This window comes from Lodderomyces elongisporus, chromosome 6 (genome assembly GCF_030384665.1).
Source record: "Lodderomyces elongisporus chromosome 6, complete sequence".
Classification (NCBI taxonomy): domain Eukaryota; kingdom Fungi; phylum Ascomycota; class Pichiomycetes; order Serinales; family Debaryomycetaceae; genus Lodderomyces; species Lodderomyces elongisporus.
Genome location: NC_083678.1, coordinates 640,650 through 667,095, shown reverse-complemented (window position 1 = coordinate 667,095; position 26,446 = coordinate 640,650). Strand labels below are relative to the sequence as shown.

General features: G+C 37.8%; 11 protein-coding genes across 11 annotated transcripts; 6 read left to right on the top strand and 5 right to left on the bottom strand. All coding sequences in view use genetic code 12, as the record gives it.

Moving 5' to 3' along the window:
• Positions 1–421: 421 nt before the first annotated feature.
• Positions 422–2,686, bottom strand: THS1 (threonyl-tRNA synthetase; the record flags this gene model as incomplete). The annotated part of the gene is made up of 1 exon (XM_001524828.2): positions 422–2,686. The coding sequence occupies one exon, from the start codon at positions 2,684–2,686 to the stop codon at positions 422–424; it is 2,265 nt and encodes a 754-aa protein (XP_001524878.2).
• Positions 2,687–3,312: 626 nt separating this feature from the next.
• Positions 3,313–7,638, bottom strand: STE20 (signal transducing kinase of the PAK; the record flags this gene model as incomplete). The annotated part of the gene is made up of 1 exon (XM_001524827.2): positions 3,313–7,638. The coding sequence occupies one exon, from the start codon at positions 7,636–7,638 to the stop codon at positions 3,313–3,315; it is 4,326 nt and encodes a 1,441-aa protein (XP_001524877.2).
• A 3,433-nt stretch (positions 7,639–11,071) lies between these two features.
• On the top strand, positions 11,072–12,301 carry PVL30_004732 (uncharacterized protein; the record flags this gene model as incomplete). The annotated part of the gene is made up of 1 exon (XM_001524826.2): positions 11,072–12,301. One exon carries the CDS (start codon positions 11,072–11,074, stop codon positions 12,299–12,301), a length of 1,230 nt encoding a protein of 409 aa, XP_001524876.1.
• A 250-nt stretch (positions 12,302–12,551) lies between these two features.
• On the bottom strand, positions 12,552–13,259 carry PVL30_004731 (uncharacterized protein; the record flags this gene model as incomplete). Its single annotated transcript, XM_001524825.2, has 1 exon — positions 12,552–13,259. The coding sequence occupies one exon, from the start codon at positions 13,257–13,259 to the stop codon at positions 12,552–12,554; it is 708 nt and encodes a 235-aa protein (XP_001524875.2).
• Positions 13,260–13,803: 544 nt separating this feature from the next.
• YPT35 (PX domain-containing protein ypt35) lies at positions 13,804–14,301 on the top strand (the record flags this gene model as incomplete). The annotated part of the gene is made up of 1 exon (XM_001524824.2): positions 13,804–14,301. One exon carries the CDS (start codon positions 13,804–13,806, stop codon positions 14,299–14,301), a length of 498 nt encoding a protein of 165 aa, XP_001524874.2.
• Positions 14,302–15,239: 938 nt separating this feature from the next.
• Positions 15,240–16,202, top strand: TRR1 (thioredoxin-disulfide reductase; the record flags this gene model as incomplete). Its single annotated transcript, XM_001524823.2, has 1 exon — positions 15,240–16,202. The coding sequence occupies one exon, from the start codon at positions 15,240–15,242 to the stop codon at positions 16,200–16,202; it is 963 nt and encodes a 320-aa protein (XP_001524873.1).
• Positions 16,203–16,875: 673 nt separating this feature from the next.
• Positions 16,876–17,736, top strand: PEP12 (SNAP receptor; the record flags this gene model as incomplete). The annotated part of the gene is made up of 1 exon (XM_001524822.2): positions 16,876–17,736. One exon carries the CDS (start codon positions 16,876–16,878, stop codon positions 17,734–17,736), a length of 861 nt encoding a protein of 286 aa, XP_001524872.2.
• A 60-nt stretch (positions 17,737–17,796) lies between these two features.
• On the bottom strand, positions 17,797–19,044 carry CIA1 (Cytosolic iron-sulfur protein assembly protein; the record flags this gene model as incomplete). The annotated part of the gene is made up of 1 exon (XM_001524821.2): positions 17,797–19,044. The coding sequence occupies one exon, from the start codon at positions 19,042–19,044 to the stop codon at positions 17,797–17,799; it is 1,248 nt and encodes a 415-aa protein (XP_001524871.2).
• A 401-nt stretch (positions 19,045–19,445) lies between these two features.
• Positions 19,446–21,113, top strand: CYC2 (mitochondrial peripheral inner membrane protein; the record flags this gene model as incomplete). Its single annotated transcript, XM_001524820.2, has 1 exon — positions 19,446–21,113. The coding sequence occupies one exon, from the start codon at positions 19,446–19,448 to the stop codon at positions 21,111–21,113; it is 1,668 nt and encodes a 555-aa protein (XP_001524870.2).
• Positions 21,114–21,198: 85 nt separating this feature from the next.
• Positions 21,199–24,423, bottom strand: HIR2 (the record flags this gene model as incomplete). The annotated part of the gene is made up of 1 exon (XM_001524819.2): positions 21,199–24,423. One exon carries the CDS (start codon positions 24,421–24,423, stop codon positions 21,199–21,201), a length of 3,225 nt encoding a protein of 1,074 aa, XP_001524869.2.
• A 695-nt stretch (positions 24,424–25,118) lies between these two features.
• On the top strand, positions 25,119–25,928 carry CKB2 (casein kinase 2 regulatory subunit; the record flags this gene model as incomplete). Its single annotated transcript, XM_001524818.2, has 1 exon — positions 25,119–25,928. The coding sequence occupies one exon, from the start codon at positions 25,119–25,121 to the stop codon at positions 25,926–25,928; it is 810 nt and encodes a 269-aa protein (XP_001524868.2).
• Between the last annotated feature and the right edge of the window lie 518 nt (positions 25,929–26,446).

Here is a 26,446-nt window from a genome sequence, read left to right as displayed (position 1 = left end):
TTTAGAACCGTATGGATTGTCCTCGCTTACATAATCTTAGATTGCTGCATACTTTTTCCTCACCCTATTTTTATAAATGAAATATTTTTCGATTATGTTCTAGACATCAAAAACTAATAAGGAAACAACATCCACCCTCCCATTCCTTCCCCTATCATCGACCACCACAACCACCACCCATTCTATTTTATAAAAATGCAAATGTTTATGAATCTTTCACTCCTTCTTTCTCAAGCTTTCTATTTATTGTTATTTTTTTAATGAAAAATTTTTTAAATTGCAGACAACCAAAGCAAGAGATGAAATATAAATGAAAGCTTTAAAGATAAAAGCAAAAGAATTAAGAAAAGAAAAAGGAAAAAAAAAACACACACCACTTTGAAGGGATATCTGATTCAATTAAACTACTTAAATAATACACTTAAAGAGCTTCTAGTTTGTTGTCGCTTCTCTTTTCATCTCTCAAGTTGATCAATTGCTTGATGACGTCATCGACCTTAACCATTTCATTCTTTCCTTGTTCCTCAGGAATATCTCTGTTTCTAATATTGACGGAGTTGTTTTGCTCTTCAGCTTCACCAACAATGAAAATAAAGTTGTACTTCAACATTTGACCGCTTCTAACCTTCTTGGGCAAAGTGTTTCCACTAACATCGATGTCACAGTAGAAAAAGTGTTCGTTGTTGAGCAATTTTTGCAACTTTTCACCGTATTCGTAGTATTTAGGACCAACTGGAACAATCAAAATCTGTCTAGGCGACAACCAGAATGGCCATTTACCCTTGTAGTGCTCAGTCAAAATTGCAGTCATACGCTCAACCGAACCCAAGATGGCTCTGTGGATCATAACAGGACGCTCCAACGCATTGTTGCTATCGGTTCTGTACTCCAACTCAAATCTGGATGGTAATTGGAAATCCAATTGAATAGTGGCACATTGGAACCATCTCTTTAATGCATCACTGATCATAATATCAATCTTTGGACCGTAAAATGCACCATCACCAGGATTTAATTCCCATTTGCCTTTACCCAAGAATTCATCCAATGCATTGGCCAATTTTTCTTCAGCAGAATTCCAAGTCTCCAAGTCACCAACATACTTCTCTGGTCTGGTTGACAATTCCATCTTGAACTCAAAGCCAAAAATTCCATACATTTTCTTCAACAAATCAAACACACCGGCAATCTCGGTTCCAATTTGTTCAGTAGTACAGAAAATGTGGGCATCATCTTGTTGGAATCTACGCACTCTGGTCAAACCCGATAATGCACCAGAAAACTCGTTACGGTGAATAACACCAAAATCGGCAACACGCCATGGCAACTCACGATAAGAACGCTCTCTAGACTTGAACAAAACACAGTGTCCTGGACAGTTCATTGGCTTCAAACCAAAGGTCTCCTTTTCAACTTCAAAGGAGAACATGTTTTCCTTGTAGTTTTGCCAGTGGCCTGAAGTTTCCCACAACTTGGTGGAGTACATATTTGGAGTAATGACTTCTTCGTAACCTCTCTTTCTGTACTCGTATCTCAACGTATCAACCAAAGTGTTGTAGATTCTGGTTCCATGAGGCAACCACATTGCCGAACCTGGTGACACTTCGTTAAAGATAAACAATTCTTGCTCTCTACCAATCTTCCTGTGGTCTCTTTCTGCTGCCTCGGCCAAAAATTTCAAATGTTCAGTCATGAGCTTTTTGTCAGGGAACGAAACACCATAGATTCTTTGCAAAGAGTCGTTCGAAGCATCACCAAGGAAATAAGAACTCGAGTTTTTCAAGACCTTGAAAGCCTTAATCTTTCCAGAGTGAGGAATGTGAGGACCTGCACACAAGTCAATAAGCGGACCACATCTGTAGACAGTACTAGATGTACCATCCGGAATCTTGTCACTGATGAATTTGACCTTATACTTATTGTATGCAAACATTTTCAACAAGTCCTCTTTGGTCATCTCCAATCTTTCAAAAGTTTGCTTTTCCTTTATAGCCTTGGTAGCAATGGTTTCCAAACTTGGGTAGTCTTCTTGAGTAACAAAAGTAGTACCATCATTGATAGACATATCGTAAAAGAACCCGTCATCAGTTGGTGGACCGTGCGACAAGTGACATCCATAGTGGCACTCACAGGATTCACCTAAAATGTGCGCAGAAGAGTGCCAAAACACAGCCTTACCCTCTGGGTGCTCAAAGTCCAAAAACTGCAAAGTAACATCGCCTTCTAAAGGACGTGGCATATCCCATAACTCTCCATTTACTTTGGCAATAACTTGTCTATCTGCAAAAGATTTCCCAATACTATTGGCAATATCCATTGGAGAGGTTTCCCAAGCAGTTCCTTCCTTCTCAGTACCATCTTTCAATGTAATCTTGATGGGTTTTCTTTCCTTACTGGCAATTTCTGCATCGTGCTTAGCTTTAAGCTCGTCAAAAAGTTTGATTCTCTCATCAAGGAATGCTGGTTGAGGGTCTAAATACACAGGTCCACTAGACAGTTCAGCCTTTTTTTTCTTACTCTCTTTCTTTTTACCAGCTGCTGGCGCTTTTGCTTTTGCTGTTGCTTTCGACTGTTCTTGTGCTTCTGCTTCTTCCTGGACTGGGGCAGCTTGTCCTGAAGCAGGTTCTGCAGCTGGTGGTTGATCCTTAACGGACAATTTCTCGACCTGTTCAGTTACTTCAGACATTGTTTCGAATGGTTAGGTGTGTGCTTTTGAAGTGTCCTTAGTTGTCAAATAGTACGATTAATTTTTTCTTAAATTATGTTTTCTTTTTTTTTCTTTCTTACTTTCTTTTCTTTCTTTCTTTTCTTTCTTTCTTTCTTCCTTTTTTTTTCCATTTTTTTTTCAAACAATCTTTAACTGTGTACACGTCTATATTGACTCATTTTGTGTAGCGATATTTTATTTTCAAGAATCTCTTTTTTTTTCTTCTTGTAGTTTTACATTTACTAGTGCATACCCAAATTGGTAGTATTAACTAACTAGAATCTCGTTGGTCTGCTTCAGGTCAACAAGTATATCATCTGAGCAAGAAAAGGGAAACCTACAATAAAAAAAAGGGTAAAATACTGGTAAAAAAAAACAATAGGTAATATCTGAAACGTAGATATAGATAGATATATATATATATATATAGATGTCTATATATTTCTGATTTACTATATATTTAAAGCTTTAATATGTAATACAATGTTAAATTTTCTTTTTTAAAATTTTTAAATAAGTAAGGATCATCCCACATTTCATATCTAAAGTATCGACTTCGAGGCTTGCTGTTTGACAGTTGCCACCAGCGAAAACCTCATGTACACTTAATCCTCCTCGTTATGTTGTTTAGTTCTCGCAATCTTGACCAATGGACTTAAACTGCTGACATCGTCGGCCTCTAAAATAAACTTATCATGTAATAACTCATCTGCATTGGCCCTCTTTGTAAAATCAACTTGCAAACACCACACCAAGAATTTTCTAATGTCAAAACTCAATGCTTCCGGCTCTTTCAAAGTTGGTGTGCCATTGGTGGCAATCAAATATAATGCTCTAAGTGGAGTTTCATTCAAATACGGTGGCTCACCCTCAATCATCTCAATCATCATAATACCCAACGACCAGATATCAACCTTGGGACCGTATTCTTTACGCGAAACAACCTCGGGAGCCATCCAATAAGGAGTACCAACCATAGTCGTACGTTTGAGGTTGATCTCATTGATCTGAGCACAAAAACCAAAATCTGTCATCTTGATGTTACCATTAATATCCAACAAGATGTTATCTGATTTGATGTCTCGATGAATGACACCTTTCGAATGCAAGAATTTCAATCCTTTCAATGTCTCACGACATACAGCACCAATTTGGCCCTCGGTCATCACACTGTGCGTAACAATCTCAGTTAACGAGCCTCCTTCCATATACTCCATAATCACCCACAAGTCACCTTTCACCAAGTAGGAATCAATGTAGTTCACAATGTTTGGGTGTTTACTACCTTTCATCACCAAAATTTCATTGATAATCAACTCCTTCTTGGGCTGTTGCTCTAAATTCATTTGTTTAATAGCAACAATCTGGTGCTTATTAGCTCTCTCGTGTGCAATAAATACACCACCAGAAGCACCTTGACCAATCTTTACCAAATCGACATACAAATCATTAGGATTACCTGCAGTGCAGATGCTTTGCAACTTGGCAACTATTTGCTGGTTCTTTCGCTTCTTGTCTTCTCTCTTTTTTTGAGCTATAAGCGCCGCTTGTTTAGCATCCCGAACGGGTCCAGATGATTTTGTCTTACTCAAAGATGGCACTGGAGGCGGGGCGCGGTGCTCTGGAACGTTGGGTTTGACCAGCAGTTCTTTCAGTTCTTTTAGTTCCTGGCCTTCTTGTAGCAACAGTTGTTGTTTCTGTTGTTCTTCAAGTTTCTTAGCCTGCTGTCTCCTCTGAATCTCAGCAAGATCCTTTGCCTTTTGTTCTCTAAGTTTCTGTTGCGCTTCTTGGAATTTGCTTTGCTGCACTTCGTATACATTAGTGGGAGCAGTAACACTTTCAAGAGCCTGCTGGGCATTACTCCTCACTGGCACATCCTGGACATATGCCTGACCAGGAGCAGGAGCAGGAGCATGGGCGTGAAGCAGTGAATGTGGAGGAATTGGCGGTGGAGGAGGTGCCCGATGTGATTTGAATTCTCGCTGTTTAGGTAAAGGCTGATCCTCAAATCTTGAACTTGCGGCAATTGGGGCAGTAGTAGGTCCTGATGAAGGTTTTTGTTGTTGTTTGATTTGATTGGATAACGACGCTGAATGAGACTTTGATTTGGGAATCGACAGTGGAATTGGAGGAATTGGCGGTGGTGGTGGTGGTGCACGCGATGCTGCATCTGTGAATTTTTCAGAAGTTCCGCTTTTCCTAAATCTCAACGATTTCAAGGATCTTGAAGAGATTGATCGAGTACTCGACTTTTTCGGAGAAGTTTTTTCATTCAGAAATTTGTTGTTGTTGTTGTTATATACATCATTCTGAGCAGCGGACTTAACTTCCAGCGACCTCCTATCTGATGTTGGTGTGTTTTGAATTGTTGAGGAAGTAGTAGTTGTAGATGATGGTGTTGGAGGCGGTCTTGGAGCTGGTCTCCTTGGTATAAACAGAGTTTCATACTGAGGATCTGGAGTCTGCGGAGATGAACCATTTTCAGAGCCAATACCAGTTCCAGATTCTAGCTCTTCATCTTGATCTTGATCTTGCTCATGTTCATGCTCGTGTTCTTGTTCCGCTTGTGATTGATGTTTATCTGATCCCGTATAACCAGATGAGACAGAAGTACGTTGTGGACTACTAGAAGCTCTATTTGGTGTTGCTGGTGATGTGCTTGTATTATTCAAGGACCAACTAGAGCTGCTCTTGTCATTATCAAATTGGAATTTCTTTAACGCTTGTTCATCAGGGTTTTCGTTATTATCTTGGTAAAAGTTCACGATATCTATAACTGCTTGAGGATGCTGTTGTTGCTCCTTTTTGGTAATACCACTAGCAGCGAGCATCTTTTCCCATTCTGGTGGTAAACCGGTATATGAGCCATCGTCATCAACTCCAACATGTGTGACATGCGTGGCATTGAACGGAGTACTAATCTTCATGTTGAGCTCTGGCAATTGTGGGCTCGACTGAGAAGAACGACTCTTACCAAACATTGATGAGAATACATCCCGGACTTTTTTACTGCTCTTACTACTTTTCCGCACTTTTTCGTTCTTGGGAGAATACAGTGCTGCTCCCATAGTGGAACCAAACTGTCCTTGTCCTTGTCCTTGTCCGTGGCTGTGGCCCTGGCCTTTTGGACCACTATCCTGCGAAAAAGTTCTACTGCTTCCAAAGGACAGTGGAGTGTTCATTGTTGATGGGGAAGAGTTCCCTCCAGTCTGTGAGTAGAATTTAGCCGAACTTTGTAAAGCTGGTGGAATGGCAGCAGTTTGATTATGTGCAGACAAACTACTCGTTGTATTATATGAGGTTGACTCTTTTCTTGCGGGATGATGAATAACAGTGGGTGTACTGGATGGGTTTCTTAAGCCGATTTCTCCTCCTGCACCGATACCTTTTCTTACTCCGCCGCTTGCCCCATGAGACTGCTCCTGCTGCTGCTGCTGCTGCTGCTGCTGCTGCTGCTGCTTACTCATGTCATCAGAACTCAAATGATAATTCTTACCAGTACTCTGCTCGGACTCTAAGAGAGGAAGCGGTGGCGTTTCTGCATTCTTGCTTCCAAGAGGTCGACTTTGCTGCGGTGTACGTATTTGCGTTGGCGTTTGCAACTGCGGTTGCAGGAATGTTTCTGTTGGTGTTTGAGCTGGTACTCTACTCTCTCCCACTTTATCGCTCGTTGGCAAGACAGGTGTCTTTACAAGATTGCTTGATGAATCATCGTGTTTCAAATATTGATCAATATCTACTGGAGGTGCAAGATTTGAAGGCAACCCAGGATCCAAAGTTGATTTAAAGTTTGATATTTCAGAGAACCGCGAAGAGGCTGGATTGGAGCTTATATGGTAATTACTTATTTGCGAGCTCAAATGAGGCAGTGGCTGACTTGTAGAATGGTCGCTTTCGGATACGGTAGAATATTCATGACTAGGTTGTTCTAGTTCAGAAAGTGCTTCTAATTGTTGATCATCTCTTGAAGCAGATTCTGCAAGATAGTCTTTATTTAAATCGTGGCTTGTTTCGCCTTGACTAATGGATAGGGAAGTATCTTTTGACTCGTGATTTATTTCATCCTCTCTATATTTGACGTCCTCTTCGATGGAGTATGGGAGTTTCTCATCCTTGCCTCCAACCAAATCCGCATTTGAATCCGAATTGTTATCTCGAGCACTCTTCTTTTTGTCCAGTATGTTTGACACATCGGTCTTGTTTGCAGTGTCGTCATTTTCATACTCATCTTCAGAGGTTGAGGTTGGAGAACTTTTCAAAGCAGTGACATTAAAAGAGCCAGGTATGCGCGGTAGCACGCTTTGCTGCGACGTTTCATTTTCCCCCGTCTGCAAACCATCCTCTTTGTCATCCTCGTGATTCTCCTCCATTTCCTCGTCTTTATTATCTTCTTCTGCTTCTTTTTCTTCTTCTTCTTCTTCTTTCCCTTCTTCATTGGTTTCAAAATATTGCTTTTGAACAGAGTCTTGGATCTCACCTCCCTCCTTCGTACTTGGTTGTATATCTTTTAGAGAAATAGGTTCTTTCAATGTGTTGTTTTCACTCGAATCAGTGCTCACGCTTGCAGGAACTTCTTCAATTCCATCCTTGGCATTAATGTTTTCAAATCTTCTTGTTATCTCCTGTATTGGCGATTCTAAACCTGGAGTCAGTCCATTTGGTACCGGTGTATGCAGCGCTATAATGTGTCCTTTTAAATCCAATCTTTCGGGCACTTCTTGATCAGCTAAACCATTCTCTGATATCAGAGCCTGCTGTTGACTTGATTCATTTAAATCCAGGAGATTATTTAAGTTGTGCTCAAAAGTATGACCATTATTTAAAGTCGGTATTACCGTTTGTGTTTCTGTCTCTGAATTTGTTGTTCTTGTTGTTGTTACTGCTGCTTCTGCTTCTGCTTTTGTTTCGGCCATTGTAAATGAAGGTGCCATTAATATGACTTATAAACTTCTTCTATTTTATCAAACGAGTGGCTGGATTAAGTTGAAATGTGGAAGCTATGGCTACTAAGGTGTTGGCTAACAGTAATTTTTTGTTAGTTTGTCTCTTTTTACCAGAAAGAATAATCGATATAAGAAATAGCCTGTTGTAGTGAATTGAAAAAGATGTGCTTTGGTCCACTTTATTTTGTAATAATAATTTTTCAATAAGAAAAACAGCCCTATAATAGTTTATACTGTTTTAAACTAGTAGTTGTGGATAGTAACAATATTGATTGTCCTGTCTCGTTCTATATTGTATTGTATTGTATTGTGTATATGTTTAACGCAACTGGTGAGTATTATAAGTAGTCGCAGTTGTGATGGTATTGGTAATAGAAAAAGAATACAAGTGTGTTGTAAATGGTGTTTGAGTTATTACAGTTGATGATGTCAGTGTTGTTGTTGGTATTGGTGTTGATGTTGGTATTGGTGTTGATGTTGGTATTGGTGTTGGTATTGGTGGGGCTAGTTTTCTGCGATTTATCTTGTATACCTTTTCAACGTGGAAAACCAAAAAGGAAAAAAAAAAATAAAAAAAAAAAATTTAAACAAAAAAAAATAAAAAAAGAATTTGTCTTTCCCTTTTCCTTTATTTTTATTTTTATTTTTATTTTTATTATTTTTTCCTCGTCCTGTCTATATCTGTGGTTCCCCTTTTGTCATGGTCATTCTGGGTATCTCCAGAGAGACAACATTTACAAATATTGCAAGATAAGGGGAAATTAGAATTAAAAAAGAGATATACACATAGTTCACCCCTTGTATACACAGTTGAGGTTGGAGTTCTATCTACTTTTTTTAGTTGAACAAAAAAAAAAAAAGAAAATTGTTGTGTGTTGTTGGTGGTTGTACGAGTCTTATACTTGTTCAGATTCAACCTCAAGTCTCAAACAATGATTACTATGTACATGTCATTTATGGAATGGGAAATGAAAAAGCAAAAAAAAAAAAAGAAACTAATAAGCATTTGAAGCGAATCAAGTATTATAATCAAATCAAACCACCTCACCTCACCTCACCTCACCTAACCTCATCCGTATATTTCTTTGATTTCACTTCTTCCCCTTTTCAACATTCTCTTCTTTTTTTCCACCTCCCACGAGCCACCTCTTCTCTAACATTGCATTCCTTCTTCACCAACTGTTTTCTTTCATTGTCTTTTGTGCTTCACCATTCCCACAATGGATGGAACTCAAAATCTTACACCTTTTGTTTCAGGGGATAATTGTACATACTATATATGCTTACTCAGTAAGAGAAGATATTAGAAACCACAGCTGTATTCAGTTTGTGTATGTATGTGTGCATGTATGTTTGAATGTGTGTTGGGGAAGAAGGAGTAGGAGATGCTGCAGGTGGGAAATAGGAAACGAGGTCCCTGATATTTATTTCCTAAATTTTTGACGATAGAGACGACAAGTTCATTCAACTTCTTTGCCTAACCTCTTCCGCCCCTCACCGCCTCACCACTTCCCCCACCTCCATTCTTTTACTTCTTTGAGAAACAGAAAACAAACATAGTATATATATGTATATATAAATATATTCAAATCACGTGATTTTAGGGGCGGGTCCATTACGCAGGAACTCGCATTGTATTTTATGTATACATATATATATATATATATATATATCTATATACACATGTATTTTTATAATTTCTTTTTGAAGTTTGTAAATCTACTGGTTCAGGTCATCATGAATTTTCCGCTTACGGCAGAGTCTAAGTTGTGGGGCCACTAAAAGAAAAGAGGTATGGTGAAACTTTTACTAGTCGAAGTACTAATAGTTGCTGCAAATGTATTGGGTTTTACTTTAATTTTTTTTTTTTGGACAATTAAGAGCTGGTTGTTGTAATGTAAGGATCCGTTCAGACATTTTGTACTACTTTTGTTATCACAATTTGATACTTTATAAAACTATAAACTACAAAAACTATTATTGGGGAATATATCACTTTATATATTCTCCCAAATCCTTATACATATCCAATTTGTATAATCGTATCCTTCCATACGTTTCACTTTAGGTAATTAAGATTAACTCCATAATCATATGATTCTTAACTCCGTAATCATATAATTCTTAACTCCGTAATCACATAGTTATTAACTCCGTAAGATGCATGATCTTCAACACTGGTGTGGCTAAAGTAAATGGTGCAAACAAACAGACAGATAAACAAACAATCAATCAATCAATCAAACAAACAAAAGTATATAAAACAAAATTTGAAAGAGAAGGTCGTTGGTACAAAACTAGTCAATATCGAGATTAGCGGTTCGTGTCGAAATGTATACATTGCCTTAATAATCTATTTCCATTTCTTATTGTTATCATTGTGAGACAATCTTCGTGTTTTGACTTCCTTCTACTTTTTGTTTTGAGTTCGCTAATACGCTAATTTGCTAATTTGCTAATAAGAAACGCGTCTTCAGGGCAAGGGCATTAGGTTTTTGTTGTGAAGGCTTTGTATCATAGTAACCAATTCAAACCTTCCATTGCATCTGTTCCATACTGATTATCTTAAATTAAGTATGTGACAAGTTCAATGTTCCAAAAGACAATGTAGTTGGTTGTTCTTCAGTTTTATTTTATTCTTCATCTTCTTTTTTTTTTTCTTTTTCTTTTTTTTTCCCCTATTTAAACTCAAGCTTACAAACTTTCAACTCCTTTATCCCCTATTTGCACAGTTTGTAAAGTTTTGGAAGGCTCTGTAGAATTTCACACACACACACACACACACACACACGCCTCCCCGCCTCCCCACTTTACCCCTAAGAGGCTCCATAGCTATTTAATTGCTAGATAGCACAAAATGAAATTAAGATATAAAAAGAAAAGTTAACACCGATAGCGGGTTAATTAATTGTTTAATTTTAGCAATCTTTCTGTGCTATTAAGAAGTAATTTCTTTCTTCTTCTTCTTCTTCTTCTTCTTCTTCTTTCCCTCTCACAGATTATGTTCCAACATGTTCTAAACCCGGCAATGAACCACACTTTTTTCTTCTCTCTTAAATTGATAAGCAAGTTGTGCCATAAACCAACAAAACAAAGACAAACGTGTGGATTAGTAAGCCAATGAGTATCTTCGATTGCTGTTGAAACTATTGTATTAGTTTACTTGCAATACTTGTTATTCCAGTTTATCCGTACAATTGTAACGCCAAGATCCACCTTCATTTAGTATGGCGTTTGCAATATATATATATATATATATATGTAGATTGATAGGTTAGTCTAACAATTGTATTTGAAAGGGGGAAAAAAAACAACAGTCATAATTGACGGTTTGAATTCATAGCTATATCAACACCCTTTATCAATCAAAAAACTCAATCAGAAGAAAAGAAAGGAAGAAAATAAAGAAAACACTCTCATAATGATCTCCTTACAAGGTATCTGGGTTATCATCACCTTCTTTCTTGAGGCAGCGATTCTCATCCTTACTTACCCCATACTTGGCGGTATCAATCCCAAATACAAGCATTCATTGAAACAGTCATTGAAGCTCTTATTCTTCAGAAAGCAACTATCGCTTCCCATTCCAGATGCCAAATACCTCACACTTTATACCAACCCTTTCTTGCTCAACAACATTATTGGTAACTTGTACCCTGGCATAGTCAAGAACTTGCACAATTACAACAAACGGTATGACCAACAAAGTATTTGGATCAATGAGGCGCCAAACAGAAAACCAGATGACCCAATTATTATCTATCTCCACGGCGGTGGTTATTACGGACAAACCTTGATTGCCCAGATTGAGGGATTGTTGAGTATCTATCAATTAGTGGACCCAGCCAAAAGAGCCAGGCTCTCTGTACTTTTATTAGATTACAGCTTGGCATCAAATGGGTATAAATTGACTACGCAACTTTATGAATTGGCTGCAACTTACAAAAGACTCACTGAACAAGAAGGCAACACCAATATTATCCTTGCTGGTGATTCAGCAGGAGGACATCTCGCAGTAACATTTACCCAATGGATACATAGCGAACAAGGAGGCTCATGGACATACCCAAGGTCCTTGGTGTTGCTCAGTCCCTGGGTGAAGCTTGCTGCAGATAAAGTACAACACACTCCAGGGCACTCTTATCATGACAATGAAAAAAAGGACCTTATACAATATTCTTGGTTTTCTCAAGCATCAAGAGCTCAAGCATTGAAAGGTGAGTTGAACCACAAAACATTAACAGTATCACCGGGTAATTGTCCATATAAACAAAGTGACTGGGACCAAATTCCTACATTTTCCAAACCGGGGTATTCAGTGTTTGTTATTGCTGGTGAACACGAGTCATTCTTGGATGATATCATTGAGTTTGCCAAATACGCAGTGGACTCGAGATTACCTAAACCTAAGCAAGACTCGCGTGGTATATTTGATCCACACGTTCATGAGTACAAAAGAGAAGAGCCAAATGGGCCATATGTCGATGTCATAATAGAGCCATGGGGTGTTCATGTTGGGTCGTTGAACTTTGAAAACGAAATTGTGAACAAAGTAAACGATGATCCGAATTTGAAATTGAGTGATTTAGATGAAGTCAAGTATTTTGGCATTGTCAAGATTGTCAAATTTTTGAACAAAGTGTTGGAGTAAGAACTGTTTTCTTTTTGCAGCCACTTTGTCTTTGTCTTTTCCATTGTCTTTGTTTTTGTCTTGAGTTTTTAGAAAGTGTATAAACCATTGAGAATTTAAAAAAAGAGTTTTTATGTAGAAGTATATTAAATATGTCTTAAATATTTGTACATTGGCTTTTCAACGATTCTATTTACTAAAGAAAAACAAAAAGTAAGAATTTCAGTCCCATCCATGTGAAACTGGGCAATTTCTTTTCTATTAAAGACTTTTATTGTCTGGGTTTGATTGAAGCAACCTCAATAGGATCTTTATCCCTTGATTCATCCGCTTGTTTCCATGGATTTTCAATTTCACTTTCTCTAGGCACCTCCGTAGCTGCAGCAGGATTTTGTGGACTTAAAGAAGCCGATTGTATTGGATCTTTATCTCGACTCTCATCCGCTTGTTTCCATGGGTCAAACTCTGGTGCGTGGTCCGTGTGCAGTAACTTCGGTGCTTGCAGCGACTCTAGTTCAGTTTGATCAAGATTGTTTTGCTTCTCATTGGCTGGTATTTGTTCCTGTTTAACTCTGTCCAATTCCGTTTGCAATTTCATCTTTTCAATCTGCTCCAACCTCATCTTTTCCAATTTCCATTTTTCATCCGCTGAAGCCGCTAGCATCTTCATCCTTTCTTGTCTCATTTGATCCTGTATCAACTCCTCTAGCGTTGGAACTTTATCCCTAGTCCTTCTAAGCCATTGTAGCCACTGTGGAGGTACAGTTTTAAAATAATCAACTTCAAATAACTCTTGTCTCAAAGGTTGCATCTTGCGCCTTAACCTCGACATATTCTTATCCTCAGTAAATTCCCAATAAGTATTGCCATAAAGGTCGTATCCAACAAAAAACTTTCGACGGAACGGAATGTCCCTACGTGCTTGCCATTTGTGCTGAAGAATCTTCCAGGGAGAGTACTTGCGTCTTATTATATCCATCCGGTACTATGTTGGTGGCTCTCGTTACGAAAATGTACGAATCTGTAATAACAGTAGAAGAATATGCGATGTAAAGGTGGAAAAGCCCGAGAATGAAAACTAAGATGACCAAAGAATTCAAGATTTGATATTTCGCAATGTTTACCTACAGTTAGTGGCCGCCCCACAATCGAAGATAGAAGAGCAAAGAATAGAAAAAAATAAAAAAACTAAAATAAAAGATTAAAAGACTAAAAGATTAAAAGACTTCAAAAAAGAAGATAGATTAAAAACACAACTCCATTCCACAAAGATATCAACATCGTTATCATCTCTGAGGAGAAAGGGTGCTTGGACAAGAAACCATTGTTGTAGTAGGCACCACCTACTACTCTTGCTATTGTTACATACATTTTCATGATTACCATTACAACTATACTCACAATTATAGTTGCTACTACAACTGAATCTAAAACTTGAACTTGACTAGATTCCATATTTTATTAGCTATACCATCTGGTGCCACATTTTTTTTCCAATCAGCAAATATTCCATAAGAGCTAGTATGCCGCTTGATAGACCAAAGAGACGAGAAAGGTCTGCTTCACAATTAAATAATATACTACCGCTTCCGATTGAACTACGAGATGGTGAGACCATTGAATCACACACCAAGAACCATATTAGTCACATTACAGATGTTAAAATAGGAGACCACCATCTTGTTACAGGTCAGGGGGCATGGGCTTTTAGGGGTAAACTGTATGTTGTGTGGCAGATTAAGATCACAATCAACGATTTGAGTTACTCAACTGTTACCATATACAAACGATATAGAGAGATTTTGCAATTGTGGGCAGACTTAGAAGAATATTATAGTGAGGATAAGGAAATAGTTATACCGCAGCCACCACCGAAAGATGTAATTAGTGTTGACCGGGTATTGATGAGCAATAGTTGGCTTGAGGAGAGAAGAAAAAGTATTCAATGGTTCTTGAGTAGTGTGTTATTGAACCCAGTGATGCAGAAAAGTCCCGTTGTCAAGCAATTTGTACTAAGCTGACAGAATAAATGAATGATAAACACATTTGATGTATGTTTATCTACATCCAAAGGAACTGAGGGGGAGGAAAAAAATAACAAAAGTACGGTATTTAAAGTCTGGAGCAAGCAGTTACCAATATTTATTGCATATATATAAGTAACATACAGACCAAGTTTTTTAGACTCACATATTATTATCACGTGACTAACTTTATGAAGCCAGAGACGTTTTAGAACAAGCAAATTATTTAGTAAGCACAGTATTGGAGTGGGTAGTGCGCACTGGTCAAATATATATATATATATATATATATATATATACATATACATACTCTACAAATACAGATACAGGTCTAGATTCCGCACAATGATTAGTGATCTTTTGTATTTCTTTTTTAATACATGTGTTTTTTCTCAAGTACTAAAGTAATGTCTAGATGAACCTAGCGGATAGAGTAAGCATGCATGAATAGAGGAAAACAAAGAAAAAATTATGAAGTATTCAATCTGGATATATCGTACGGCATGACACCTAGAGTGTTCTTTTAGATCTAATAGAACGTAGTCTTTCTTTCTTTCTTTCTTTCTTTCTTTTTTTTAATGAGGAAACTCTAGTGTAACATAACTCTCAAATGTTTAGTAATCTAATAGTTCTCCGATTTCGTTTGTTTCTCGGTAATTTCTTGTTAATTTTTTTTTTTTGTCTATTAGTGCGAGTGCGAGTGCGAGTGCAGGTGCAAATGCAAATTCCAGCCGAAATTATAAATACCCATATCTAGCCCCACCATTTCATCCAACAATTTTAACACATTCGAGTTTGGTTGTTTTCTTTTTTTTTTCAAATTTTTTTTTTCCATCACTACTTAGAACAACAAGAACATAAAACAAGAAACCAAAATTAGTTCTTTACTTTTTAAATCCAATAGATATAACCATTTCTTTGCACAACACGTCAGAATGGTTCATCACAAAGTTACAATCATTGGCTCAGGTCCAGCTGCTCACACCGCAGCAATCTACCTTACTCGTGCTGAGATCAAGACAACCTTGTACGAAGGTATGTTGGCAAATGGTGTTGCTGCTGGTGGTCAATTAACTACTACAACCGATATTGAAAACTTCCCAGGTTTCCCTCAAGGTATCAGCGGTACCACATTGATGGAACGAATGAGAGAACAAAGTGAGAGATTCGGTACCGAGATTATCACTGAAACCATTTCCAAATGTGACTTGTCGCAAAGACCATTTAAATTGTGGACTGAATTCAACGAAGACGAAGAACCAATCACCACTGATGCTATCGTTATTGCAACAGGTGCTTCAGCAAAGAGAATGCATTTGCCCGGTGAAGACAAATACTGGCAACAAGGTATCTCTGCTTGTGCTGTGTGCGATGGTGCAGTACCCATTTTCAGAAACAATCCATTGGCAGTTGTTGGTGGAGGTGACTCTGCATGTGAAGAAGCCTTGTTTTTGACAAAGTATGCTTCAAAAGTTTATCTTTTGGTGAGACGTGATCAGTTAAGAGCATCAAGCATCATGCAAAAGAGAGCCATGAACAATGAAAAATTGGAAATCTTGTGGAACACAGAGGCCAAGGAAGCTCTTGGTGATGGTAATCTCTTACAAGCTTTGAAAATCTACAACAACAAGACCAAAGAAGAATCCGAGTTGAAGGTCAATGGTCTCTTTTACGCTATTGGCCACATTCCAGCAACACAAATTTTTGCCAACCAATTAAAGATGGACGATGATGGTTACATTCAAACCAAGCCAGGTACTGCACAAACCTCGGTTGCCGGTGTCTTTGCTGCTGGTGATGTCCAGGACAAGATCTATAGACAAGCCATCACCTCTGCAGGAACCGGTTGTATGGCTGCTTTGGAATGTGAAAAGTTTATTGCGGAACAAGAAGATTAAATTTATCGTGGAGACAATTGATACATTTATGTAGAGATGACCACAGGTTTCTACCATCTGGTATATCTACTTGACACCACCACATTCATATTTCAATATTTCAATATTTCATTATCTTATCATTTATATATATACAGAAATATATACCTATAGAAACATTTATAATGTACTTTTTGATATAAATTAAATAGTCATGGCTACAGTTGTAATTTTTTTTTTTTGTTGTTGTTGTTTAATTGTGAACATGAATTGTCTGTACTTATTTTCCTTAGTTTTGTTCTTTATTTTTCTTATTCAAATATTCTTAGTTTGGTGTTGGAATATAAATTGCTACCACTTCTTATCACTTGTGACTTTGTGCTTCAGTAAAAAGTGCACAGCCTGAGTCGTCTAATTTAGAGCTAGGTGACACTTTCAAGTCACTTTATAACGTACCTAGTATATTCATCAACCTCAGATACCTTTTTAATAATATCTTTTCTTTCGTGATTCCAATCCACTTTCTCCATTTTTAATTCACTTTTCTATTTCCTTCAAATTTTTTTCTTTTCTTTCTTCCAAGCGCATCATTGCTTTTTTTTAATTTCAATTTTGTTTTATCCTACAAGTTCATACCCTTTCCCTTCCGCCCCTCCGCCCCTCCGCCCATCTTTCGTCTACCACACTCCATACGATGTCCTTTAACAACGCATTTGATAACGACTTGGAACGAGTAGCTACCAACACCTCCCACAAATACAAGGATTTCCCGGAATTCGAAGCCTTATCAGATAGTATCGAAAACCAGCTACATCATATTGACCATACTCTTCTTTCATCAATCCGCAAAGATCTTCTTAATCTCGATCAAACGCCGGCTGAAGAAGATCAACTTTTGGCTGAAAAATTAAGCTCTTCATTCAAGAAATGTACCGAATCGTATCGTAAGTTGAATGAATTTGTCAAGCAATTAAATGATGCAATAAAACAAATTGAGAGTGACCATGGTGATGTTGAAACTGTATATTACTTGAAACAGAAGGAAAGCTTACAAGTAAAGTTAGTTAGGGACAGTCTTGCGAAATTCAAGAATTACCAACAAAAATTTGAAGTGAGGCAACAGAGTCAATTGCCGAATGAGGACCAAGGTGATTCAAGATTAGAGGATTCAAATGAGCAGGAATTTGGAGAACAGCAACAACAACAACAGCAGCAGCAGGTGCAAATAACATATGAGCCCGTAAATGCCGAAGAATTGGAACAACAAACACTATTGATACAAGAACGAGAACGTGAGATTCATCAGATTCATCAGGATACGCAAGAAATCAATAATATCTTTTCAAACCTATCATCAATAATTAATGAGCAACAATTGCAAGTCGATAGCATAGAGAATAATATTTTTGATTATAGTTCAAATGCACGTCACGCTGCAAGTGAACTACGAAGTGCACAGAGATATCAAAGACGTTCTAGTGGTACATTATTTTGCTGTTTAATGATCCTTATTGGCGTTGCCCTGTTCATTATTCTAATCGGGTTGATTTTTTAGTCTAAGATCTATAAATGTATATGAATAATTGATTTTCCTTTTTTTTTTGTTGCTCTTTCTTTATACTTCCCAAATGTTGACATTACCATCATCGCCTCCCGAAATAAGCACCTCTTGATCCAGATCAAGTTTCGCCCATATAACGCAGTTTATTTCATAAACCCCATGAGCTGACTCCTGAATGTTCTCTACTTCCCATCCGGCATTAGTTTCCTTGTATACTACTATTCGACCATCGGAACCAGCAGTAGCAATCTTCCCACTTGACGACGACCAAGCCACAGAGTAAATTGCATGAGTATGAATTTGAGGTAAAGTTGATTCTTGTTCCCAAACCATTTCCTCGGTATTGTGTCTTATCGAACTGGGTAAATGTGTTTGTGATTGGGATTGGAGTTGTTCACTGCCGCCATTAAACCCAGTGTTATCTTTTGACGCCCAAACTCTTGCTGACAAATCATCGCTGACGGAAACTAACCGTGTCGTACCATCTTTTGCCTTGGGACTTTTGGGACTCTCAAATTTTGAGCACCATACAGTGCCCTCATGCCCATCAATCATGCCAACACAACTCCACTCATCGTCATCAAACTCTTGCTTGTAGACTCGTATAGTATCGTCATAACTGGAACTTGCTAAAAGGTTTCTTGTTGGGTGCCATGTAACATGTTTCACATCCTGCGTATGATCAGTTAAAACTGCAACACATTCAAACTCTTCCAAAGTCTCGGGATCAGTCTCCCATATCCATACAGTCTTGTCTCTAGAGCATGAGGCAAGGTATCTACCACTGAAATTCCAGTCAACTGCTTTGATTTCATTCTCATGGCCCTCAATGACGGCCATAAGATTCCATTCGTTTCCGGGTGATGCCAAAAACTCCTTTTGGTTTGCAATGATTTCTTCAATCTCATATGTATTATCATCATCAGGCTCATCAATGCCCCAAATAGAAATCGTCGAGTCAAAAGAGCCACTGGCCAATGCAGGAAGATCTAAGATATTGGAATCTTGGTGGTCTACACCGCCCATGGGCGGTTTAAAAGAAACAGAACGCACGGATCGACGATGTGTGTCTTCCAAATGAGCAATCTGCGGGAAGTTGCGGCGAGGCGACGACGACGATGGTGGTGATGGTGGTGATGATGGTGATGATGAAGATGAGGATGAAGATGCATTTGAACATGATAGACGATAGATATTGCTACACTTATCAGTTGAAGCAGTGGCAAGCAACGGGAGCGTAGGATGAGAACTTAAACTCCATACCTTATCATCGTGGGCCTTGATTGAATGCAATAATTTCATAACAATCTATACAGGTAATAAAAAGTTGAAGACAATGATAATTAAAGACAATTAAAATGTATTGCCAAAAGGTGTATGTATAACAAGAATATGGTATATTGATCTTATTTGTTTCTTTGCAAATAAAGAGAATTATGTGGATTTTAGGAGGTAAATGTTTCGGAGCTTAATGCTCACAGATTGTGCTACAGTTTTTCCAAGTCCAGATCAAAGCTGAGAGAAAAAAAAGAAAAAAAAAAGGTCAAAAAATAAAAGAAATAAAAAACAAAATAAAGGAAAGAAAATGAAAATGAAAATGAAAGAAAACTCCCGCTAAACGCATCTTTAGATCCCAGAGAAATAAATATTGGAAACATCAACGATTAATCCTCATCATTACCACCATTGATTATTGAATTGCGATGCCTCTTTCGGTTTATAGACCTGTTATTCTGCGATATTTACGACGAGCGCCATGCTTAGCACAAGTGAGATTCACTAGTGGAGGACCAGAGTTTCCTGGAAAACCAAAGGAAGAGAAGGATAAGAATAACGGATCTGATAAAAATAATAAAAATGCTGATCTAACAAAGAAAGATAATCACAATCACGAATTGCAAAGCTTTACATTCAAGTCGACAACATCCAAATCAGCGCCAGCGCCCATGGATGAAAGTCCTAATGGAATTCAAAGTCTTCTCAAGAAAGATAGAAAACCATACATACCAAAACTCAATCATAAAAGACTTACATTTGAGTACCCGGACCTACCTAAAGACGACCCTTCCTTAAACCTTTTAAACAAGCCGAAAAAAATATCACGCTGGACTAGGTATATTCCCAAGATTCTTACTGTCCTCGTGGGTGCATGGGGTGTGTATGTTGTTAAAGTTTGGTATTTGGATGACAACAGCGAAGGGCAAAAGAGCAATGACTTGCTCGATGTTGATGAGTTCCACAAGTTCATAATTACGCACAAAGAAAAGATTGATGATGACCATTACATAATCGAGGTGCATCCCAAGTACGATCGTTGGGAATATAGTTTTGCCTCGAATAGAGAGCTGAAAAAACTATGGAATGGTGACAAGATATGGTCGGTTGAGATACGTCAACCCGATATCAATGTCGTTAGATCGTACACTCCATTGCCAATGTACTATATGAAATCAGAATACACTCGCTCGGGGGAAAAGGCGCCATTGTTAAAAATTTTCAACCCCGCAACCGACGATCTTTCACGGAACGGAACAATGTGTTTTTACATCAAAAGGTACCCTCAAGGTGAAGTATCGAGATACATTACTAGTAAAGAAATTGGCGATGAGTTAGAATTACGTGGGCCAAACATTGAATATAGATTCCCATATCATCCATTGAAAACTGTACATGAACGTCCCATTTTTAAGGATTTACCCTCAAAAGTTGAGCCTGATAACCTTATTGACTCGCTCTTGAGGGATCGGAAGTTTCCACCAATGGACAACTTGACATTTTATGCTGGAGGCACGGGTATTGCACCAATATTACAAGTCCTCTTTTCGGAAAATCCGTATTTGGGACATGTTAATTTGCATTACTTTGCACAAAAACCTGGTGAATTGGGTATATTAACTAGATTCTTGTTATTTTTGGACAAGCTAGACCGGATTGATTTTGAATGTCATTACGATAATCAACGAAAAACAAAACTCAACCCCAAAACAGTTTTACCACCGACTCCGCCAAACTATTATTCACCAAAAAGGTTGGAGCAATCCACCTCTAATTTGACTCCTGAGGAAGCACTTAATGTGAAACTTCAAATTATGGGCGACGAGGAGAAAGAGCAGAAAATCGAACCGGGGCTTAAGGAAAAACTTATTCAATCAGCAGAGGAACGAGGCGAGCGGTATACCTCGGCATTGGAGCAGGCCCAAGTGACAAAGAAGGAGAAGAAACAACCTGCAGCGTTGGCAATTGTTTGTGGACCTGACGGATTCGTTGAGTATATGGCAGGCGCAAAAGATCTTGCACGCAATCAACAAGGAAAAATAGATGGTGTATTGGGAACTAAGAAATGGGACAATTCAAATACTCATAAATTATAAGCTATGTACTTTCAGTTGTACATCATAAGTCTTTGATGATGAATTTGAAACTACATCTTATGATCTATACGGAATCGAGACTTTTTTATACTTTCGGTAGTTCAACTTCCGAGCTGTCACCAACTAGATTAATCTTTTTAGCAAAATGAAGCAAGACTCGTTGTGCATCTCTAAACTGGGAACACAACACAATGACTTCTTTAAGAAGCTCTCTCTTGTCAAAGCCACAAATTGTAGGTTTCCAATCATTTTTTTGTGAAAAGTCTTGTTTAGATGCTTGAACATCGGGTCCCAACAACTCATCACAAACTTCATATAATTTTACTTTTTGACCCAACTCGCAAATACGTTGTACATAGATTTTAAAGTAATTGTGAAAATCCTTGTGTTCACCAAGAAGTTCACAGCAAAGAATCCGGTTTTCCAAATGACTTACCGAAATGGTGTTCTCTAAACTTTCGAATCCCTCTTTCATAATCATATTCTTGGCCATTTTGTTGAAATATTTTCCTCTTCCTGTTCTTGTCTTTCTAATGATTTCGATATTTGTCTTATGCTCCAAAAGCTCTATAATCGATTCTTCTTTGTTATTGAACATATTCATCGTTTGCAACGATTTCTCCCGCTCATCCTCAACACTATCCCAATAGTATGAACCAAATGACCACCATGACTCGGAGATTACTAGCCAAGCCTCTAAATCCTTATTGTAAAGATAGCCCATTCCATTTGACAACGTAACCAATGGAATACCCTTGGAAGTGATTGAGCACATGGTAATGCTATCAGACTTTAGAAGCCCGTCATCTTGAAATTTGGTTCCGAGCTCCAAAAGTGACGTGATAGAACAAGTTAATTCACATTTCTTTCGAAGCATATCCCATACATATAGTTCACCAATGCTTGTGGTTGCCATTAAATAGTTGCTATGGCTTTCCAAAAACGAAACTGGAGATCCTAAAACAATCGTCGGCAATAGTTTCTTACCTGATAATCTCGAGTATGATAATAATTGTCCGTCAACTGTTGCTATCACCCAAAAGGTTTCACCTTCACAAGCTAATTGGACAAATTTAGGTATAAAGTCACACCAAACTTCCTTTTCGTTTCGAAGATAAGTGATTCGCGAAGGCTTGGTTTCATTGCCAGAGCCATTTTTGACATCCAAAACAAACAGCTCATCCTTTTTACTGCAAACTTGGAATCCCATTCGCACCTTGGGTGTTGCTAGTCGTATCTTGGAAAACGTAGTGTTGGGGTTTACAATCACTGAACCTATGAATTTGACCGGTTCCAACTCTCTTTTGGGTTTTTTAGTTGTAGAGCTTCCTCGCTCGGCCTCGCCATTCTCTTCGCTTCTGGTTCGTTTTGCCCTTGCAAATCGATCAGATACAGAAAATGATGGCTTATCAAATTCCATTGCTGAGTTTGTCTGTTGCTTAACATCAGGTGCACTACTTCTAATGATTTCTGTATTTGTAGAGTTTCCATTAGAAAGTAAAGTAGGCTGAATCCGTCGCTTACCGTTTTTTGTCGATACTTTTTGTGTTTTAGAAATATCAGGTCCGTTTGTGTGTGCGGATGTGTTTGTAGTTCTGGCTGAAAGTGTTTTTTTTGCGGTTGAATTTGCATTTGCGTTTAAGTTTGCATCGGCATCGACATTGGCGTCGGTAGCGACAACGGTGCTTGTAGCAATATTCGCGGTTGGCTTCGTTGGTGCTGTTTGTGCCTGTATCTCTGGTTGTGTTTGTGTGGTGTTCTCTTTCGATAAACTCTGCTTATTATGCAAAGTTAGTGGTGGTGATGCCTTGATTGGATTAGGAGCGTCAATCACCTCTGGAATAATGGAGCCTTTTTTCTTTCGCTGCTCAGCATTGTCAATGGCTTCGTCCTTACCATCTTTATTTCCATCCCTACTGTCCCTATTGTCTCTAAGGTCCCTAATGTCTTTATTGAGAATCTCCGCATAAGGATCTATGGCATCTTTTTGATCGATGTATTCTATAGCTGAGGGTTTACGATTACCATTCGACTCGTAGTCATATCTATATGACATTGGTTTTACCAGCTCTTCTTGTAATTTCTTTAGCTGGTCTAACGTCTGGTTAGATATTTCGTAGCCCAATTCATTTGCATCAAAAGAGAGAATACCCAAATTGCCCAGTGATGAACAAAATAGCAAACTGTTATTCCCAGTGCTGTTTATCGTTTCATTTGTCTCAGAAACCTCTTCTTTCTTTTTTGTTTTGGAAATTGCCCATGCAATATCGTAGATTTGCCCATCAACCAAATCAGTGAGCACTGTAATTGGAGTTTGTTTCGACGAGTTCCACAACGCCAAAGTTTTATCCGAACCTGCTGAAGCAACGACATTGAAAATGTTATTCATTTCATTTTCAAGTTCAGAATACAAGCATGGACTAAATTTGACAACCTCGCAGCTCAAGTCATGCCCTACCAAGCTTTCCTTTGCATTCCAATCTTGTGAAGATAACAATGTGATAAGAGACGTCAGATTCTTATTCGCAGTAGGAACAGTGACGAGTTCGCCATTTGGTGACCAGGATATTCTTTTGTATCTTGCGTTCAACGGATTTTTATTGAGCAATTTGGTGATTCGATTAATTAGTCTAAACTTGTATAATGTTGAAGTGGGGTCATAAATGTATTGGAAAACATTGATTTGGGTATCATCTCCTATTGAAACTAGATAATTGCAAACATTGTTGAAAGCCAAGCTGCGTTGCACAACTGCACTCTCCTCGCCCTCCAGACTTGAAGCATATAATTCTTGGAATGTGCTTTTTTCAATGTCGTAAACAAAGATCTTTTTATCCAACGTACTCCAAGCCACTAGTCTTCCATCTTTGGAAACAGTTAAGTCAACCAAGGACTTTGACACCAGTTCTGGCCTTGGTATTGCATTCAACACCTTTTCAAATGGGTAAATCTTTGTGGTAAAAGGTTTTTTGTTACCATCATTGTTCTTGAATTCGTGATAATATATGGATCCATCCACTGAAGAAGAAATAAATTTATTACTGGAATTTGGTAGCCAGCGAAGAACACACACGGTCAGATTGTGGCAAGTAATCTCTTGATAAGGTTTAATATTGCGTATCAGTTTGTCCAAGCCTAATTTCGCAGGATCTTCTTTATGTAGATTGGCCACAGCAAGCAATTCCTGTAAGTTCCATATACTGATGTTGTGATCTTTACCACCTGTAACAAGTTTAGTATTGTCCAGATTGACATCTAAACAGTGTATTTCTCCACTGTGAAACAAATGAGGTAAAAGCAAGTATTTCATCTTTTTTTATCTTTTTAGGAGGAGCGGGGGGGAGGTGGTTTCTATTTAGTAGTTGAACTCATCCACTTTTTATTAATTTGACGAAAAGTTCCAAAATTGATTTGTCTCGAAAGTGTGAAACAATATAATCAATGTAAATAGAGTAAACAAAGTTATTTAGATTATAAACTCTTAATGCAAGCGATCCTTTCTCGCGGAAAATCAATATCTATCAGACAGAAAAGGGGGGGAAATACAAAGAATGAATTAAAGGAAGAGTAAAAGAAGAGTAAAAGAAAACGAGAATAGAAAAAGAAAGAGAAAAAAAAAAAAAAAAAAAAAACAGGGAGCCAGTAGGGAGGAGACATATCTATTTGAGATAACGATATCAGCAAGACCACTTCACACACGAGTATAATTACAAGTATAATTATCTCAGATTTTTATTTCTCGCTATTGAACTATACCTTGTATTTTGATTATCAATAACTTTGAGTTGTTTTGGAAACTTAAAAGCTGGTGTTGTATATTGGATTGCAATTCTATTCTAGATCTTTCGTTCGTCATCATCATCATCATCATTAGCAACAACAACAGCAGCAACAGCAGCGTAGTCCTCACCTTTAGCAGTATAAGCAATTACGCACATAGTCACAGATTCGCATTAACGAATACACAAGGACCTTCATAATCATAATCATCATCATCACAAAATAATGGCTAACGAAGAATACGTAACAGATTCGAGTTCGGATTTCACAGAATATTGGATTGATTCGTTTTTAGGGATCAAGGGGAATGAATACTTTTGTGACATCGATGATGAATACATACGCGATCGCTTCAACTTGACAGGCCTAAATCAAGAAGTGTCGAAATTACCAACATTGATAGATATCATTACAGATGTCATCGACATAGATTCGCAGCCAGAAGAACACCGAGACACGCTAGAACACAACGCTCGTATATTGTACGGGCTTATCCATGCAAGATATATCCTTACTACTCGAGGCTTGAACAAAATGTTTGAAAAGTTTAGAAACGGCGATTTTGGATACTGTCCCCGTGTACACTGCCAACTAAACCCCCTTCTCCCTATTGGCTTGAATGACCAGCCGCGGATGGCTAGCGTCAAATTGTATTGTTCAAAATGCGAAGATTTGTATAACCCCAAATCAGGACGTCATTCTGTGATTGATGGTGCTTACTTTGGAACATCCTTCCCTGCAATGTTTTTCCAAAACTTCCCCAACATGATCCCTATCCATCTGAAGGAAACATATGTTCCAAGAGTGTTTGGTTTCAAGTTGCACGAATATTCAAAGCTTAATAGATGGAGAGAGTTGCAGCGGTTGAAGTTGGAAAAGAGACTTACAAAAAATGGAATACAGATTGATAATGTTGTTGGTGGGTTTTTGATGGACAATGCAAACGGAAATGCAAATAGTGCTTTTGCAGATGAGCAGAGTGAATCTGTTGGAAATCCAAAAAAGCACACAATGCAGACGCAAAATGTCAAATAAGTAAGAGACATTCATCAAGCGCATAAGGTGATAGAATGGCTGGGTTTTCTGTTGGTTTACTCATTTACTCATTTACTCATTTACTCATTTACTCATTTACTCATTTACTCATTTACTCATTTATTTATTTATTTTCTTGACTAGTAGAAACAATATAAAGAGAGAGAAAATGGGCCATGTACTTATTTATGTGTGTTTGTCTGTGTATATCCGTGTGTATTCATGTGCATTCATATAAATCCGTGTTTTATCCATCAGTAATTATTTGACCAATAGCAGAGGATTTTTTGTAATGAATATCATTTTTTGATATCGTATTTTTGTATTTTGCATTTTTTATAGAATTTACAATTAACGAAACAAGAGGGCTTGGAATGAGAATCAATATCACCAACTCAAATTCTCCATTTGAGTTTTTTCTTTTACAAAAAAAAAAGAAGGCTAAAGAATAAAGAAGAATTAAAAAAAAAAGTAGAAGAAAAATCTCAAAGTTTTACCTTGATTTTACAAGGAGAATA